This window comes from Podarcis pityusensis (genome assembly GCF_964106645.2).
Source record: "Podarcis pityusensis genome assembly, chromosome: 13".
NCBI classification, from domain to species: Eukaryota; Metazoa; Chordata; class Lepidosauria; order Squamata; family Lacertidae; genus Podarcis; species Podarcis pityusensis.
Genome location: NC_138038.1, coordinates 41,531,813 through 41,551,690, shown reverse-complemented (window position 1 = coordinate 41,551,690; position 19,878 = coordinate 41,531,813). Strand labels below are relative to the sequence as shown.

Here is a 19,878-nt window from a genome sequence, read left to right as displayed (position 1 = left end):
TACACTGACTTGGCAGCAGCTCTCCAGGTTTCAGGCAGGGTTCTCTTCCAGCCTTTCCTGGAAATTCAACCTTGGTCTTTTTGCATGCAAAGAGATACTCTGCAACAGAGCTATGATGCTTCCCCTAAGGAGGCTCTGGGGCTTCACCAGTGGAGCATCTGCTTTGCATGCAGAAGGTACTGGGTTCAATTCTTGGATGCTGCAGGTAGGCATGGGAAAGGAACCTGTTTGAAATCCTGGAGATTTGTTTCTAGTCAGCAGGTACAATACTGAGCTCGGTGGACCAATGGTCTGACTCAGTATAACGCAACTTCTGAGGTTCCTATGATAGCTTACTGAATTTGCCTGGGACTGTCTGGTCTCAGGCACAGTAAGCAGCAGAGATGTGCAACATTGCCATCTGCCATCTGCAGTGAACATGAGACTGTTGGTCTAAATATTGAAGACCTGTTCTGGTGGGTCTAGCCCCAGCAAATAACCAATGGGATCCACAGTTGGAAAGTACACACTGCAGATCTGAATTTGCCCAAGGATGCTCTAGCCTGGGGATTCTTACGTTCTTCTGGTCCTATTTCCTTATGTAATTTCAGGTGAACCAAGAAAAAATGGGGTCTCTCACTTATCTAAGTGTCTTCCTGACCAGTTTCCTGGTTTCAAGCTCCCTTGTGGGAGGTAAGTCTCTCCTGCATTCTTCAGCGCTAATGGAGCAGGCATAGTGTCAGTGTCAGTACTTTAGCTGCAGAATTTTCCCGAGTTAAAGCACATTTCATCTATATAAAAGCATTTTTACCCTGGTCCTTAGCCCCAAAGCCCCAATTCCCCTAGCAGCTTACAGATCAGTTTTAAAAAACATCAACCTTTTCCTGGTTTACAATGTAGAAGGCATAGCATGAAATGATATCCACCACAGCTGAATGTTGGAAGATTCAGGAGAGGGCATAGTTAAACTATGGAACTCTCTCCCACAACAGGCAGAGGAGGCCACAAGCCTAGACAGCTCCAAAAGGGGGCTGGACAAATTCATGGGATTTCCAAGTGCTAGAAGTCAGCTGATTGCTTGTGGCTGTAGAACCCGGTGCCTTAGTTTGACATCAGACTGTGTGGGCTTCATCTGATGTCATGGTGCTGTAAGGTGATGGACAGGTTGATGGTCTCACCCACCTGCCAAAATGGCCCAATGGGGATTAGGAAAGGTCAGGACCAGCCCACTGGCCAGATTCAGCTCCCAAACCCTGGGTTTGAGTGTTGGAACAGGAACCAGGAGATCAGTCTTCAAATCCCCACTTAGCCAAGAAGCTCACTGGGTGCGTTATGTATTCAGTGGTCTGTGTTTGCCTGAGCTTGAGCCTGGACTAAGGATTCTGAGCCCCTGTGTTCTGATTCGATACCTGATATCCAGTCACAGAACATTTCAGGATTTGTGCCTCTGCCATTGGCTCTTAAACTCTGAGTTATGATTTGCAGCTTGGAAGTTTGGACAGCCAATCATGTTGGGAGTGGGAGTGGCCCAGGCCTTCAGAAATGTATATAAGCAGTTGCTTTGCCCCTGTTGTCCAGTTCTGTTAGTTCAATTAAGGTTCTTGCGGTTATCACTGTGTCTTGCCTCATGGGAACCCACTTACACTTCATGGTGATCTTGGGCCTGGCACTATTTCTCAGCCTAACCTACCTCATGGGGTTCTTGTGAGGATGAAGTGGGGGAGGGAAGGAACCATGCATACTTATTGAAGAAAAAGAATGTAATAATAATAATAATAATAATAATAATAATAATAATAATAATCCCAGTCTCACTCCCCTTCCTTTCGGTTTATCTCTCCCTCTGCTGAGCAGTTAAGGCTGACACTTGTGCCAGGGAGTGGCTGCAATACCAGGGCAACTGCTATGGCTACTTTGAAGCTAAGATGACCTGGGAAGAAGCTGAGGTAAGAAACAGAGGGGTATGAAGCCTTGGGTTAGGTATTTGTCACCGAGGCCATTCTTAGGTAAGATGTTCCAATAAGTTTGATGCTTCCCCACTTTCTAACTCTCCTTCTTTCCATCCTGTCAGGTTTGCTGACCTGAAGGCTGTTCCATTTGGAGAAATGGGGCATTGCTCCACCAAGCTCAGTCTGCCCACAACCAGCCCCACTTGCTTACTCAGCTCCTTACTTATAACCAGTCTAGGAGGAGGCACTAAGCACCATCCTCCTTCTTATGACACCAGAGGAGAACAGTGGCATTAAAAGCCTTTCCTACCTTTCCCCTTTGCCCAGATCGAATGCCAGAGTTACCATCGTGGGGCACACCTTGCCTCTATCCTCACTGTTGCAGAATCTCTCGTGGTGGCTGATCACATCTTCGCTTACCAGACGGAACCCAGCAATGTGTGGATTGGACTGCATGATATCCGACATGTACGTATCTAGACCCCTCTGTGCTTCTCCTCAGACAATGTTCCCAAGAGAAAACAGACACCCTTGTATACAGCAGGGCACATTTCGGGAATCACTGAGCAGTCTATTATGTGATACAGATTTGGGCTCATGTGAGTCTCAAAATCCATTCTTTTTTTATTTTTTAAATTACTTTCTTACAAAGCAAATTAGCAAATAAGAAAGAAAGAAAAGCAAACAAAGGGGGAAAAGTGAATGAGAGACACTCCTGCAAATTCCATCAGAATACTGATAATAATAATAATAATAATAATAATAATGTCATCATGTGTTGCTTTACACATGGAAATGACTCAAAGAGATACAACATAAATACTAAAAGCAATTGCAATAAATGCAATCAATAAAAACCTTACAAAAACCATTTACATAATTAACAGGTCGTGCAGATCCTGTCCCATTAAAAGAGGCCACAAATACTTAAAAACCCTTCCAATTAAAGGCCAAAAGCCTGGATAGAAAGGAAAGCTTTTGCCTGGCACCTAAAATTAGGTAAAGATTGTGCCTGGCAAACCAGCATTAAATTAAACATATGTGTCAGTATAAGCCATCCAGGTGCCCAAACAGGCATCCACACAAGACTGACATTCATAGAAAACATGTTCAAATGTATCAAAGGGGGTGAGGTTCTTGGACCACTGTGTGATAGATGGTGGGTGTGACCCTTCTAGGTTGGAATTTATTCCAGAGACAATAGGGAACCAGTAGATCTAGGTTCGGGGAAGACATTTTGCTACCCAAGTCAAGGTAGATATTAATCAGGGCTGGCCAAGTTATTTTTGGTACCTGAGTTTCAAAATCCAAATGTGTTTCCCCCTTGGGGTAGCAATAGAGTAATTATAAATTAAATAACAACTTGGAACATAAGAAACTGCCTTATACTGAGTCAGAACATTGGGCTATCTAGCTCAATAATATCTACACGGACTGGCAGCAGCTCTCCATGGTTTCAGGCAAGGTGCATTCCCAGCCCTACCTAGAGATGATGGGGATTGATCCTGGAATGCAAATCAGGTGCTCTACTATTGGATTATGGCCCTTTCCCAGTTTTATGTCCTTCACAACATCCACAATCTGCTGCTTGAGGTGGCCACCTCACTTTGCCCATTGGGTGGACTGGCCTTGCACCAGATCCTGAACTGAGGCTTTTGCTTCACCTCCACACTTATCTCCATGTTCCTTTCTCTCTTCGCCTTCCAGAACGGCAAGTGGAGGTGGTCAGATGAGTCTACCTACAACTATAAAGCATGGGTGCTGGGGGCACCCAACAAACGGGGCGGAAATAAATATTGCGTGGAGCTGCTACGTTCCGTGAGTGGGGCAGCTGTTCCTGATGCTGACTCACCTCAACAACGGGAAGAAAGAGTCATCATTAAACGTTCAGGTGAAAAGTTTTGGGGAGCTGCTATCCAGGAGGGAGGCTGTCCTGTTCAAAAGCATCTCAGTATCTCCTACATTGTTATACAGAGGTCAGCCTGAGAGGTGTAACTACCGTAGGCCCAAGAGAGATAAAAAGCCTCAGCTGAATTCCTGATGCCATTGGAGCAAGTTGTCTTCTTGGAGCTATCCAAGGTTCTGAAATGCCACCTTGATTCTACATATTACCCAGCCAATTAGGCCACTCTGGAGTATCTTCCATAGGCTGTGAATCCCCACTTGAGGAGCTGTATGCTTGGAGCTATCCAAGGTCCTGAAACTTCAGCCTGACCCTACTTGCCACTAACTGAATAGGCTGCTCTCATGTCTCCTCCTAACCAGTGAGCCCTCACTTGTGGTCAAGGCAGGATAGGACCTCCATCCTTGCTCCCTTTAGTACCACCTCACCTCTATGTAGAGAAAAAGTATGATTCCCAGGTGGAAAAACCCCACTGACTGGATTTGGGTAGCAGAATAATTTTATACTTCAGGGTAGGAGGTAATGCTACCTATTGTGTAGCATGGACCTCTTGTCTGTTTTTGAATATTCCTGCCTTGATCCTTAGTTGGGTCATAAGAAGAGCCCTGCTGGATCAGGCCTAAGGACCATCATAGTCCAACATCCTGCTCTCAAAGTGGCCAAACAAATGCCTATGGGAAGCCCATATGTAGGACCCAAGTACAACAGCACTCTCCCCACTTGTGTTTCTCAACAACTGGCATACAGCCTCTGACATCCCAAAAGTACTGGGACCCAAAGCTGTTGACTATTGTAGCATCCCATAACAGGTGACTGGTTCTCCCTCTAGATTTCTCAAAATGGAATGATGCAGCATGCCACAAACAGAATGCCTACATCTGCAAGCATGAACTGTAGAGAGGGCATTGGCTCAACCGTCACTTCAAGATGGAAGGAACTCAGATGAATGGGACTCCCGAAGGACCTTCTGCAATTCCCGTACATCTTGAAGACTTACTTGCCTTTGCAAAGGAGGTCTTCTGGGAGAACCTACACAGAATCTTCTAAACCCAAATGATACTGTTCCCTTTCAAAACAGTCTCTGGGCATTTATCTGCATTAGAAACTTTAATTGGTTTAAGTCATTCTCTCTCTCCTGGGGAACCCTGGGAACCACAGTTCTGTGAAAGGAATCCTTCATAGAAAGCATCCTATTAAGCATAAAACAACATAAAACTAGAGTTCCCAATATTCTTTTTTTTTAAAATGATATTTATTAAAATTTCAGAAACAAAAAATTACATAGTTAAAAATAAAAGAGACAAGGAAAAATATAGAAAAAAAGAGAAAAAAGATACAAAATACAAAGTATAGATTATTTTTTAGAAAAAACACTTAAAAACAAATTAATCCTTCCGTATCTTGCATTTCATTTCCTTGCTTCCCTGACCTCCTCTCACCTCCCTTTTTTGTATTCCAGTTCAATTGGTTAATTCAGCAATTCCTTTCCCTCTTTGTTTTTATCTTAATCCTATAACTTAATATATTATAGCTTTAAATTCTCACCTATTAACCATCCATTTTTGCATACACCTTTATGACATTGCTGCTAAAACCACTTAACTTCATTCTGACATCATTCTAACATTCATTAATTTTACAATATTTCTGTAAGTAGTCTTTAAATTTCTTCCAATCTTCTTCCACCAACTCTTCTCCCTGGTCTCGGATTCTGCCAGTCATTTCCGCCAGTTCCATGTAGTCCATCACCTTCATCTGCCATTCTTCCAGAGTGGGTAGATCTTGTGTCTTCCAATACTTTGCAATAAGTATTCTTGCTGCTGTTGTAGCATACATAAAGAAAGTTCTGTCCTTCTTTGGCACCATTTGGCCGACCATGCCCAGGAGAAAGGCCTCTGGTTTCTTCAGAAAGGTATATTTAAATACCCTTTTCATTTCATTATAAATCATCTCCCAGAAAGCCTTAATCCTTGGGCACATCCACCAAAGGTGAAAGAATGTACCTTCAGTTTCTTTACATTTCCAACATTTATTGTCGGGCAAATGATAGATTTTTGCAAGCTTGACTGGTGTCATGTACCACCTGTATATCATTTTCATAATATTCTCTCTTAAGGCATTACATGCCGTGAACTTCATACCTGTGGTCCATAAGTGTTCCCAGTCAGCCATCATTATGTTATGTCCAACATCTTGTGCCCATTTAATCATAGCAGATTTCACCGTTTCATCCTGTGTATTCCATTTCAACAGCAAGTTATACATCTTTGACAAAATCTTAGTTTTGGGTTCTAACAGTTCTGTTTCTAATTTTGATTTTTCCACCTGGAAGCCAATTTTCTTGTCCAAATTGTATGCCTCCATTATCTGATAATAATGAAGCCAGTCTCGCACTTTGTTTTTTAATTTCTCAAAACTCTGCAATTTCAGTCTATCTCCCTCTTGTTCCAAAATTTCCCAATATTTCGGCCATTTGACCTCCATATTGAGCTTTTTCTGAGCCTTCGCTTCCATTGGTGACAGCCACCTTGGGGTTTTATTTTCCAGTAAGTCCTTATATCTTATCCAGACATTAAACAATGCTTTCCTGACAATATGGTTTTTAAATGCTTTATGTGCTTTGACCTTATCATACCACAAGTATGCATGCCATCCAAATACATTACTAAAACCTTCTAAATCCAAAATGTCTGCGTTTTCAAGAAGCAGCCATTCTTTCAACCAGCAAAAAGCTGCTGATTCATAATAAAGTTTAAGGTCTGGCAGGGCAAATCCACCTCTTTCCTTTGCATTTGTTAGTATTTTAAATTTTATTCTAGGCTTCTTGCCCTGCCAGACAAATCTAGAGATATCTCTCTGCCACTTCTTGAAACAGTCCATTTTGTCCAAAATTTGCAATGTTTGAAACAGAAACAACATTCTAGGCAATACATTCATTTTTATAGCAGCAATACGGCCTAGCAGTGAAAGCTTTAAATTTGACCAGATTTCTAAGTCTTTTTTCACTTCAGTCCAACATTTTTCATAATTGTCTTTAAATAGATTCCCATTTTTAGCTGTCATGTTAATCCCCAGGTATTTCACTTTCTTAACCACTGCTAAACCTGTCTCATTCTGAAACCTCTCTTTCTCCATCACAGTTAAATTTTTCTCTAAAACCTTTGTTTTTAACTTATTCAGTTTAAATCCTGCAACCTGACCAAATTCTTGAATCAGCTCCAAAACCCTTTTAGTACTAGATTCTGGCTCCTGTAACGTCAATACTAAGTCATCTGCAAATGCTCTCATAGAGTTCCCAATATTCTTTGGGGGAGAGCCGTGACCGTGAAGGTGGTATAAAACCTATTTAAGTCCATAATGCAGATATGCCCTCTGAAGTTAAACCTTAGTTATCCATATGTTTTGCCTACACACCCTTCAGTGGCTGCAGTACAAACAAATGCTAATAAAATCTCCCTTAAGTGTACGAATTTTCTGGTGAGTGATTTCTTTTAATATTTTCTTCCGTCTCAGCTGGCAACAAATTCCAACACCTTGGGTCTAGATTTCTGCTTTGGGGAATCCCAGTTTCCCCTTTGTTGTTTGTTTTAAATCAAGTGTCTAGTACATAGGGATCCTCCATATGGCCTCTTTATTCCACATTCATCCTGATTTGTTTGCAGAAATCTTATGCGGTGGTTAGATTATGTCTGGCCTTTCTTGAGCATTCAGTCTGATTTGTTTATAATTATATGACAATGAACATTCATCATCATTTGCTCACATGTCTGCCCATTAGTAATTCGTCCGTCCAACACTTTTCAGTACATTTCCCTGTCACTTTCAAAAAATATTTCTGCAGATAGTCCGTTTTTTAAAAAGTGTATTTGTTATGCAAAGGTGACAGAGTGGCACATTCCACTTTCATCATGCAAACCTAAAGTTTTAGTATGTGCTTGAATCTCTCCCACAAAATACTGGTAGTCTAGAGCATGGGTAGGCAAACTAAGGCCTGGGGGCTGGATCTGACCCAATCACCTTCTAAATCCAGCTCGCGGATGGGACAATTTGGGCTGAGAGGATGAGCATGTCTGCAGCACAAATGGATATCCATTTCATATCACCCCCACAATCATAATATCTGCCAAATCATCGTGGGAATTGTAGTCTATTGAGAGTACTAGGAATAATTGCTTGCAGGATTTGGTTAAAGTCAGAATCTGTTCTATGGCCCCACATGACACCCAGAAACAGCAAGTGATCGAGTCAGCACTAGTTCCCACTGTCATTTCCCAGTTCATTTACATTGCTGCTGGACAGCATTATTTGAAAGCAGAAGTCCACAAATTTGCATTCTATGGAATACTAATTCTTCCCCTTTCTAGTGAAAAGGTTACCCTGGGACTGTGGTTTTGCTGAACTCTCATTTCAACAGGGTTTGCACAGCACAGATTGTGTCCATGGTGGGCACCTAGGGAGGCTGCAGACTGCTGATGAAAAGTTCAGCAGGAAGAAACATCCCTGCCCCCCCACACCCCCAGCCTTCTAACACAATAAGGCATGCCGAATCCATTCTCACTGAAATTCTCATCAGAAATGAGGCAGAAAAAGGGAAGCCCCATTCCTAGGGGAAGAACAGTCAACTAGAGGGCACATTTTGGCCCATCACTCATAATTTGTGAATGGGATCGTGATAAAAATCACCTTTCTGGTGGCTGGGCCCCCTGTTATGCAATGTTGCCAATAGTGTATCAAGACATTTCCTTAAAGCTGTTACCTTTTAATATTTCATCATGTTCACCTGAGCTCTATATTAAAGCCATGCATGGCCAGGAGACCATCCAAGCACCTACAGACTTAGCAGACAGCCCCAGCATATCTTCCAAGGAAGGAAGCTCAGTAGCAGAAGGACTCAGGTGAGCAGCTAAGCGATCAAGTCTCTCCCCTTTGGTTAACTGAACAGTATTTTTTTGCCTGGTTCACAGCTTACAACCCTAGAAACTGAACCCAGTAACCCCAGGTTATTAGATACCCACTGCAGATTTGAATTTGATTATGGATACTCATGGTATCAGCATCTCCCTGATATCCAGCTTCGTGGTTTTTCTGCCAGTGTCAGCCCCAGGGCCCTAGGGCAAGACACCTTCCATGGTCTCCTTTCCTTCAACCTACGCAGAATCTTCTAAACCCAAATGATACTGTACCTTTTCAAAACAGTCTCTGGGCATTTATCTGCATTGGAAACTTTAATTGGTTTAAGTCATTCTCTCTCTCCTGGGGAACCCTGGGAACCACAGTTCTGTGAAAGGAATTCTTAATAGAAAGCATCCTATTAAGCATAAAACAACATAAAACTAGAGTTCCCAATAGTCTCTGGGGGAGAGCCATGACAGTTAAGGTGGTATAATACCTGTTTACGTCCATAATGCAGATATGCCCTCTGAAGTTAAACCTTAGTTATCCACATGTTTTGCCCTTCAGTGGCTGCAGCACAAACAAATGCTAATAAAATCTTCCTTAAGTGTATTAATTTTCTGGTGAGTGATTTCTTTTAATTTGATTTTCTTTAAATATCTTTGATTTTCTTTTAATATTTTCTTCCCTCTCAGCTGGCGACAAATTCCAACACCCGGGGTCTAGATTTCTGGGGTTGCGGCGCTTATCTCGCTTTATTGGCCGAGGGAGCCGGCGTACAGCTTCCGGGTCATGTGGCCAGCATGACCAAGCCGCTTCTGGTGAACCAGAGCAGCGCACGGAAACGCCGTTTACCTTCCCGCCGGAGCAGTACCTACTTATCTACTTTCTGACAATTCGTGCCTAACTCTAGAAGCCATTCCCCTTGCCGACCTAACGTTGCAGTTTGTCTCAGGTCGCCTATGCGATGAGGAGAAACATCAGCAGAGAGAGGGGCACGCGCTGGCCCAGGCAGTCCTGCTTGCAAGAGTGGGGGGCAGTGAAAGAGGACACCGTGAAGGCTTTTGCTACGAGACGTTATCGTTGTGGCTCGGAAACCCACCTGCGTAAACAGTCCCAAGGAAGCTGCACAGAATGCCTCCAAGACCGTTGCCCCGGGCAACCAGATTAAGGGAACGGCCCGGCATGGGAACGCAAGGAAAGGTCCCAGGGGAACTGAGAGAGATGCAACGTCACGTCATTTGGCAGTTTCCATAGGAAGGACAGGGACCTTCTGTTCTCGCAATTGCTTCATTGGGGCAAAATCCACCAGGAAGCACTGCCATGCTCACTAGGCCCGAGATATTGTTTTTTTTTTTTTTTAAAGCAATTTATTGGGTTTTACAATAAAAATAAACATAATAAACAATATAACATTTATCTTAACATATTTTCACATTTTCTTTGGACTTCCTCACATCTCCCGCTCCCACTTTCATCGTTGTAACATTTTGTCAGCAATTTATCATCTTATTTAAATTCTTATATCCCTTCTATATTTCATAATCTTATAATTCTCGGAAGGAGCTAAATTTTCACAGTCTTACTTATTTTCTTAAAAACTTCTAAATTTAGTGGTGCTCAGTTATTTTAATCTAGCATCTTATTTAGCATTCACTCAAATTACAATACTTTTGTAAATAGTTCTTAAATTTCTTCCAGTCCTCCTCAATCCTCTCTTCTCCCAGGTCACGGATTCTGCCGGTCATTTCAGCCAGTTCCATGTAGTCTATCAGTTGTATCTGCCATTCTTCCAGTGTGGGTAAATCTTGAGTTTTCCAATGTTTGGCGAGAAGTATCCTTGCTGCTGTTGTTGCATACATAAAAAATGTCTGGTCCTTCTTTGCCACCCCTTGGCCGACAATACCCAAAAGGAAAGCCTCTGGTTTCTTAGTGAAGGTATATTTAAATACCTTTTTCAATTCATTATAAATCATTTCCCAGAACGCCTTCACTTTAGGGCAAGTCCACCAGAGGTGGAAGAACGTTCCCTCACACTCTCTACATTTCCAACACTTATTATCAGACAGGTGGTAAATTTTGGCAAGTTTGACTGGGGTCATATACCATCTATAAATCATTTTCATTACATTTTCTTTCAGAGCGTTACATGCAGTAAATTTCAATCCATTACTCCACAACCTCTCCCAGTCCTCAAACATGATATTATGCCCAATGTCCTGTGCCCACCTTATCATAGCCGATTTAACCATTTCATCTTGTGTATTCCATTTCAACAGCAAGTTATACATCCTTGAGAGTACCTTAATCTTTGGTTCTAGCAATTCTGTTTCCAATTTCGACTTCTCCACCTGGAACCCTAGTTTCTTATCATTTTTAAAAACTTCTTTAATCTGAGCGTAATGTAACCAATCTCGCACTTTGTCTTTCATTTTCTCCAAACTCTGCAATTTCCAATTGTCTCCATCCTTTTCTAGTATTTCCCAATATTTTGGCCATTTAGCCTCCATATTGGGTCTTTTTCGGGCCTTGGCTTCCAAAGGTGAAAGCCACCTTGGTGTTTTATTTTCCAGCAAGTCTTTATATTTTGTCCAGACATTAAACAATGATTTTCTGACAATATGGTTCTTAAAGGCCTTATTTGCTTTAACCTTGTCATACCATAAATATGCATGCCATCCAAAGGCATTGTTAAACCCTTCCAAATCTAACACATCAGTGTCTTCAAGAAGTAGCCAGTCTTTTAGCCAGCAAAACGCTGCGGCTTCATAATACAACTTTAAGTCTGGCAGGGCGAAGCCCCCTCTTTGTTTTGCATCGGTTAATATCTTAAACTTAATTCTGGGCTTTTTGCCCTGCCAGACAAACTTAGAAATGTCTCTCTGCCACTTCTGAAAGCACTCCGTTTTGTCCAAAACCTGAAGTGTTTGAAATAAAAACAACATCCTTGGCAATACATTCATCTTGATTGCAGCAATTCGGCCTAACAAAGAAAGTTTCAATTTTGACCAACTATCTAAGTCTCTCTTGATTTCTGTCCAGCATTTTTCATAATTGTCCTTAAATAGACTTAGATTTTTTACTGTTATGTTTACCCCTAGGTATTTTACTTTTTTAACCACATTAAGTTCCGTCTCATTCTGAAACCGTTCTGACTCTGTATCAGTCAAATTTTTCCCCAAAACCTTAGTTTTCTGTTTATTTAGTTTAAATCCAGCCACCCGACCAAAATCATTAATCAATTGTAATACTCTTTTCGTACTAGGCTCTGGCTTCTGCAAGGTCAAAACCAGGTCATCTGCGAAAGCTTTTAATTTATATTGTTTCTGACCGACCTGAATTCCTTCCACCAACCGATCCCCTCTAATCATGTTCAATAGCACTTCCAGAACCGAAATAAATAACAAAGGGGAAATAGGGCAACCTTGTCGTGTCCCTTTTTCAATTTTAAACTCTTCTGTAACCACATTATTAACTATCAGTTTAGCTTTCTGTTCTGAATATATCGCCTCAATCCCATTCTCAAAACCCCGTCCCACTCCCATCTCTTTTAAATTTCCCATCATAAATTTCCAGGAGATATTCTCAAAGGCCTTCTCCGCGTCTATAAAAATTAAAACTGCTTTTGTATTTATATCTGTTTGCAAAAGTTCCAAAATGTCAATAATGTTCCTTGTATTAGCAAACAGATGTCTACCTGGGAGAAAGCCGGCCTGGTCCTTGTGAATTACTTCATTTAAAACTTTTTTAAATCTATTTGCCAAAATGTCTGCAAATATTTTGTAATCCACATTTAAAAGAGAGATGGGACGGTAGTTCTTAAGTTGTGTCTTTTCAGCTTCCGACTTTGGTATTAATGTGATGAACGCTTCCTTCCACGACTCCGGTGCCCTCTTCCCCTCCATAATTTCATTGCTGACCTCCATCAAAGGTTGTATCAAATAGTCTTTTAATGTCTTATAGTACTTGGAGGTCAGCCCATCTGGTCCTGGGGATTTGCCAAGTTGCATGTTCTGGATGGCTTGTTCGATCTCCTGTCGTGTTATTTTAGAATTCAGGATTGTCCTGTTTTCTTGTGACAATTTAGATAGTCCGTTTTTTGCCAAAAATTGTTTAATCTCTACATCGTCTTGCGGCCCTTGGGTGTATAATTTTTTGAAGTATCTCTGGAAACACTTTCTGATATCCACTGGATTCTGGATGTTTTTTCCGTCAACCTCTAAGTTTGTAACAGTATTTAATCTTTGTCTTCTCTTCAACTGCCAAGCTAGCAGTTTTCCACATTTATTCGCCGACTCAAACGTTTTTTGTTTCATTAATTTAACCTTCCATTCAATTTCCTGATTTATCAATTTAGAATATTGTGTTTGATAAAGTTTAATTTCTCTCAGAGTTGGCTGTGACTTCGGATTCACTCTTAATTTCTTCTCTAATTCTTTTATTTTATCCAAGATCTTATCTTTTTTCTCACTTTGTATTCTTTTCTTTACTGCATTCTGTTGTATCAAGAATCCCCTCATTACAGCTTTGCTTGCGTCCCAGATTATTCTTTTTTCCACCATATTATTCATGTTTATCTCAAAGTAATCCTTCAAAACTTTTTGGGCCTTCTTGGTAATTTCCTGATCTCTAAACAAATTGTCATTCATCTTCCATCTAAAGGATCCAGTTGGTAATAGTATCATATCCATCTTTACTGCATTATGGTCGGAACAGGTCTTTGGGCAGATTTCCACTTTTCTGACCTTAGGTGCCAGGCCTCTAGAAATCCATATTTGGTCGATTCTTGTCCAGGTCAGTTGGGCTTCAGAAAAGAATGTTCCCTCTCTTCCTAGTGGGTTCTTTGTCCTCCAGATGTCAATCAAATCCATATTGTCTGTCATTTCAAAAAAGGTTTTAGGTAGTCTGCCGTCTTTTGTGACATTTTGACTTTGTGACTTGTCCATGTTAATTGATACGACCCCATTCATATCTCCCATCATTATGATGTTGTTGTAGTCCAGATAATCCAGCATTGTGTCCTGCAGCTTCTTGTAAAATTCCGATTTCCCTTCGTTAGGTGCATAGATTCCTAATATCAACAATTTCTCTCCTTGATGTTGTATCTCAATTGCCAAAATTCTTCCATGTTCATCTTTAAATAAGAATTTAGGTGACAGGCTCTCTTTCGCATATATCACCACGCCTCTCTTCTTAACTTTGTCCGACGATATAAATTCCTGGCCCAATCTTTTATTTATTAACACTTTTCTGTGGAGCCTTGTCACATGTGTTTCCTGTAGGCAAATAATGTCCAATTGTTCTTTTTTTAATATATGAAATATTTTCTTCCTTTTTTCCGGAATGTTACAACCATTAATATTCCAGCTCAACAGTTGCAGAGACATCCTGAATTATCTGGTTATTTTTCAAGGGGTGGTATCTTGTTCTCAGGATCTTCAGGTTCCACAGGTGCTGGTGTTGGTACTGGCGTTGCCTCAGGCCCAGAAGGTAGTTCAATTCCTTTTTGAAGGTCCTCTCCGTATGTAGACAGGAATTTGTCTCTCTCTTCCAGTGTTCTTACTTTAACCTTTCTCCCTCTAAAGGTAAAAGATATTCCTTGGGGAAATTCCCACCTGAATGGAATTGCGTTGCTCCTTAGTAGTTTAGCAAGTTCAGAATAGGCGGCTCTAAGATCCAGCAGTAGTCTTGGGATATCTTTATAGATTTCAATTCTTCTATCCAAAACCTCCAGTGACTTTACGAAATGTAGGCCCAAGATCTTATCCCTTTCCTCCGTTGATCTCAATGTTATCAAACAGTCTCTGGGCCTCTCCTTCTTTATGAATCTTCCAAGTCTGAAAGCTGACACGATTTTAAAGTCCTTTTCTTCCAAATTCCAGAACTTGGAGAATTCTTTGGTCAAAAACTCAGTTAGATGTCCTTCTTCTGCCTCTTGTAATGATCTAATCCTCAAGTTATTCTCACGATTTCGCAGTTCTATCATAGAAAGATAAATCTGATGTTCCCCAACTTGTTTAGTGAGTGGTCTTACCTCTTGCTCTAAATTTTCTAATTTTTGTCTGGTGTCCTCAGCCAATTTCCGATTTTCTGCTGAGGCCTCCGTTAACTGTCCAATTGCTTGTGCATTCTGTACCACTTGTGTAGTTAGTTTATTTAGACATTCTGTATTTTTGTCAATCTTTGCTGATTGCGCATCTACTTTCTTGTCCAAAGCTTCCAATTTTTCAAAAATTTTGTCTAGAACAGAAACAGATACTCCTGAGGCCATATCTTCCAATTGTAACTGCTCTGCTTCACCCTCTCCCTCTACTTCTGAGGGCAAAGTAGGTACAGATGATCTACGTGTCTGCGAGGCTGAGGTTAGAGTTGTTAAAGTTGTTTGTTTGGCTCTCCCTCTTTTTCTTGTGCCACTCATTCCAACGTTATCTGTCAGTCAAGGTCACACTGAGTTATTCCCATGGGAATGGAAAGGTCCAGAGCAAGCAAACAACAAGGGAATCGAAAGTAAAATGTGCATGTAAAGTCACTGTTTTAATCCAATCCTCTAGAGGGAGCTTAAAATGTCTTTCAGAGTCTAATTTAATGTCCAAGAACCTTCAAATACAAATGTTTAGCAGAGTTTATAAATGGTCACTTTGTTACAGACAGTGCTTATTTATCTCCAAAAAGAGTGTTTCAAATTTAAAAGGTCTCAATACCCTCAGATTGTTGCAAGTTCCAATATACAGTATCCAAATCTGCAGTACTGACAGCTCCCTTAGTGCTCAGGCAGCTCCTGACTCTGGGTTTCACCTTCTAATTTGTAATCCAATAAAAGGAGGAAAGTCAAGTGCAAGTAATAATCCCAAATCTTTAGCTTAAAGTCTTTACTTTAAGATGCAAGTTCAATAGATGCTTAGATCTGTAAAGCTTAGAATCTCTTTCTTTCAGCCTCCACTCCTCCAGCTGATTGCTTTTTTCAAGTTCAATGGCTGCGGAAGACGGACTTCCTGATTCCACGTCTCTCCGCTTTCAGCCAAGTTTAAGCCAATTTAGATTTTTCCTTTAAAGTCTCTAATTTCAAGTGACTCAGTCTTTTACTCACAAGTTAGTTGCTTTTCGTCCGAATCCGTAATTTAGCAGGAAAAGGGATCAGCGCTCACCGGCAGCAGCAGCGCGGCTTCGCTCCACAGGCTGTGAAGCAGCTCTCAGCGCCGCAACCCCCCTCCACGCTCCGGAGCCCCTTACGGGGTTCCTTTAGCGCTTGGAGGGTCGCTCAAGGCGCCCACCGAGCCTCAAGACCCCAGGCTCTTGCTGCCTGGGGTTTTCCAAAATGGGTCTCCGCTTCGCCGTAGCGGACGACCCGTTGCCTGCGGAGCCTCCTCTCCCATTCAGAAGAGGACCGCCATTGCCGTTCGCGCCGCCCCCGGAAGTCCGAGTTCCCAATATTCTTTGGGGGAGAGCCGTGACCGTGAAGGTGGTATAAAACCTATTTAAGTCCATAATGCAGATATGCCCTCTGAAGTTAAACCTTAGTTATCCATATGTTTTGCCTACACACCCTTCAGTGGCTGCAGTACAAACAAATGCTAATAAAATCTCCCTTAAGTGTACGAATTTTCTGGTGAGTGATTTCTTTTAATATTTTCTTCCGTCTCAGCTGGCAACAAATTCCAACACCTTGGGTCTAGATTTCTGCTTTGGGGAATCCCAGTTTCCCCTTTGTTGTTTGTTTTAAATCAAGTGTCTAGTACATAGGGATCCTCCATATGGCCTCTTTATTCCACATTCATCCTGATTTGTTTGCAGAAATCTTATGCGGTGGTTAGATTATGTCTGGCCTTTCTTGAGCATTCAGTCTGATTTGTTTATAATTATATGACAATGAACATTCATCATCATTTGCTCACATGTCTGCCCATTAGTAATTCGTCCGTCCAACACTTTTCAGTACATTTCCCTGTCACTTTCAAAAAATATTTCTGCAGATAGTCCGTTTTTTAAAAAGTGTATTTGTTATGCAAAGGTGACAGAGTGGCACATTCCACTTTCATCATGCAAACCTAAAGTTTTAGTATGTGCTTGAATCTCTCCCACAAAATACTGGTAGTCTAGAGCATGGGTAGGCAAACTAAGGCCTGGGGGCTGGATCTGACCCAATCACCTTCTAAATCCAGCTCGCGGATGGGACAATTTGGGCTGAGAGGATGAGCATGTCTGCAGCACAAATGGATATCCATTTCATATCACCCCCACAATCATAATATCTGCCAAATCATCGTGGGAATTGTAGTCTATTGAGAGTACTAGGAATAATTGCTTGCAGGATTTGGTTAAAGTCAGAATCTGTTCTATGGCCCCACATGACACCCAGAAACAGCAAGTGATCGAGTCAGCACTAGTTCCCACTGTCATTTCCCAGTTCATTTACATTGCTGCTGGACAGCATTATTTGAAAGCAGAAGTCCACAAATTTGCATTCTATGGAATACTAATTCTTCCCCTTTCTAGTGAAAAGGTTACCCTGGGACTGTGGTTTTGCTGAACTCTCATTTCAACAGGGTTTGCACAGCACAGATTGTGTCCATGGTGGGCACCTAGGGAGGCTGCAGACTGCTGATGAAAAGTTCAGCAGGAAGAAACATCCCTGCCCCCCCACACCCCCAGCCTTCTAACACAATAAGGCATGCCGAATCCATTCTCACTGAAATTCTCATCAGAAATGAGGCAGAAAAAGGGAAGCCCCATTCCTAGGGGAAGAACAGTCAACTAGAGGGCACATTTTGGCCCATCACTCATAATTTGTGAATGGGATCGTGATAAAAATCACCTTTCTGGTGGCTGGGCCCCCTGTTATGCAATGTTGCCAATAGTGTATCAAGACATTTCCTTAAAGCTGTTACCTTTTAATATTTCATCATGTTCACCTGAGCTCTATATTAAAGCCATGCATGGCCAGGAGACCATCCAAGCACCTACAGACTTAGCAGACAGCCCCAGCATATCTTCCAAGGAAGGAAGCTCAGTAGCAGAAGGACTCAGGTGAGCAGCTAAGCGATCAAGTCTCTCCCCTTTGGTTAACTGAACAGTATTTTTTTGCCTGGTTCACAGCTTACAACCCTAGAAACTGAACCCAGTAACCCCAGGTTATTAGATACCCACTGCAGATTTGAATTTGATTATGGATACTCATGGTATCAGCATCTCCCTGATATCCAGCTTCGTGGTTTTTCTGCCAGTGTCAGCCCCAGGGCCCTAGGGCAAGACACCTTCCATGGTCTCCTTTCCTTCAACCTACGCAGAATCTTCTAAACCCAAATGATACTGTACCTTTTCAAAACAGTCTCTGGGCATTTATCTGCATTGGAAACTTTAATTGGTTTAAGTCATTCTCTCTCTCCTGGGGAACCCTGGGAACCACAGTTCTGTGAAAGGAATTCTTAATAGAAAGCATCCTATTAAGCATAAAACAACATAAAACTAGAGTTCCCAGTAGTCTCTGGGGGAGAGCCATGACAGTTAAGGTGGTATAATACCTGTTTACGTCCATAATGCAGATATGCCCTCTGAAGTTAAACCTTAGTTATCCACATGTTTTGCCCTTCAGTGGCTGCAGCACAAACAAATGCTAATAAAATCTTCCTTAAGTGTATTAATTTTCTGGTGAGTGATTTCTTTTAATATTTTCTTCCCTCTCAGCTGGCGACAAATTCCAACACCCGGGGTCTAGATTTCTGCTTTGGGGAATCCCAGTTTCCCCTTTGTTGTTTGTTTTAAATCAAGTGTCTGGTACATAGGGATCCTCCATATGGCCTCTTTATTCCCCATTCATCCTGATTTGTTTGCAGAAAGTTTATGCAGTGGTTAGATTATGTCTGGCCTTCCTTAAGCATTCAGTTTGATTTGTTTATAATTATATGACAATGAACATTCATCGTCATTTGCTCACATGTCTGCCCATTAGTAATTCGTCCGTCCAACACTTTTCAGTACATTTCCCTGTCACTTTCAAAAAATATTTCTGCAGATAGTCCATTTTTTAAAAAGTGGATTTGTTATGCAAAGGTGACAGAGTGGCACATTCCACTTTCATCATGCAAACCTAAAGTTCTAGTATGTGCTGGAATCTCTCCCACAAAATACTGATAGTTGAGAGCATGGGTAGGCAAACTAAGGCCCGGGGGCTGGATCTGGCCCAATCGCTTTCTAAATCCGGCCCACGGACGCTCCGGGAATCAGCATGGTTTCACATGAGTAGAATGTGTCCTTTTATTTAAAATGCATCTCTGGGTTATTTGTGAAGCATAGGAATTCATTCATATTTTTTTTCAAAATATAGTCTGGCCCCCCACAAGGTCTGAGGGACAGTGGACCGGCTCCCTGCTGAAAAAGTTTGCTGACCCTTGGTCTAGAGTTCTTATTAGGCTGCAGAGTGCTTCATAAAGTTGTACAGACAGAAATGAAAGTTTGTGAGGAAAAAAATGGAGAAGGGGTCAATCCTAGGGCCAGATCTGCTAGGATGAGCAGCTTAGGTTGCAACAGGTTTCCAGCTCAACTGAGTGATGGGCTCAGTGAGCATTAAGTACCCAACCCCTAACCAGCCAAAGATATGCCAGTGTAACTTGTTCACCCTTTCTGATTCTGGGCTCAGCCAGCTGAGTGGAAGCTGGTACAAGCCCCTCCTCATTGTGTTTTGGTGTTTAGTGGTGGGTGAGACCAGAGAGTGGAGACTTAGGATGGATTCTAAGCCGGTTCACCTTGGTCATGTGACCTGACAGCATAAAACATTGTGCAACTGCTGGGAAAGGTCAGTCGGTAGAGCACAAGACTCTTAATCTCAGAGTCACGGATTTGAGCAAAAGAGTCCTCCATTGCAGGGGGTTGCACTAGATGACCCTCATGGTCCCTTCCAACTCTACAATTCTATGATTATTTTTAAAGGCTTGTTTTCCCTCTGCCGGGACGCGGGTGGTGCTGTGGGTTAAACCACAGAGCCTAGGACTTGCCAATCAGAAGGTTGGCAGTTCGAATCCCCGCGACGGGGTGAGCTCCCGTTGCTCGGTTCCTGCTCCTGCCAACCTAGCAGTTTGAAAGCACGTCAAAGTGCAAGTAGATAAATAGGTACCGCTCCGGCGGGAAGGTAAATGGCGTTTCCGTGCACTGCTCTGGTTC

The 19,878-nt window shown here is 41.9% G+C and overlaps 1 protein-coding gene across 1 annotated transcript; it reads left to right on the top strand.

Moving 5' to 3' along the window:
* Window positions 1-1,838: 1,838 nt before the first annotated feature.
* LOC308461228 (C-type lectin-like) lies at window positions 1,839-4,994 on the top strand. Its single transcript, XM_080977957.1, has 4 exons — window positions 1,839-1,925; window positions 2,256-2,396; window positions 3,636-3,819; window positions 4,661-4,994. Exons 1-4 carry the CDS (start codon window positions 1,905-1,907, stop codon window positions 4,726-4,728), a joined length of 414 nt encoding a protein of 137 aa, XP_080834083.1. The 5' UTR covers window positions 1,839-1,904; the 3' UTR covers window positions 4,729-4,994.
* The last annotated feature ends 14,884 nt before the right edge of the window (window positions 4,995-19,878 follow it).

Coding starts and splice junctions, on each gene's coding strand:
- LOC308461228 (XM_080977957.1), top strand. CDS start 1,905: ATGACCTGGGAAGAAGCTGAG. Junction 2,397..3,635: donor GACTGCATGATATCCGACAT/GTACGTATCTAG, acceptor TTCGCCTTCCAG/AACGGCAAGTGGAGGTGGTC. Junction 3,820..4,660: donor AGTCATCATTAAACGTTCAG/GTGAAAAGTTTT, acceptor TTCTCCCTCTAG/ATTTCTCAAAATGGAATGAT.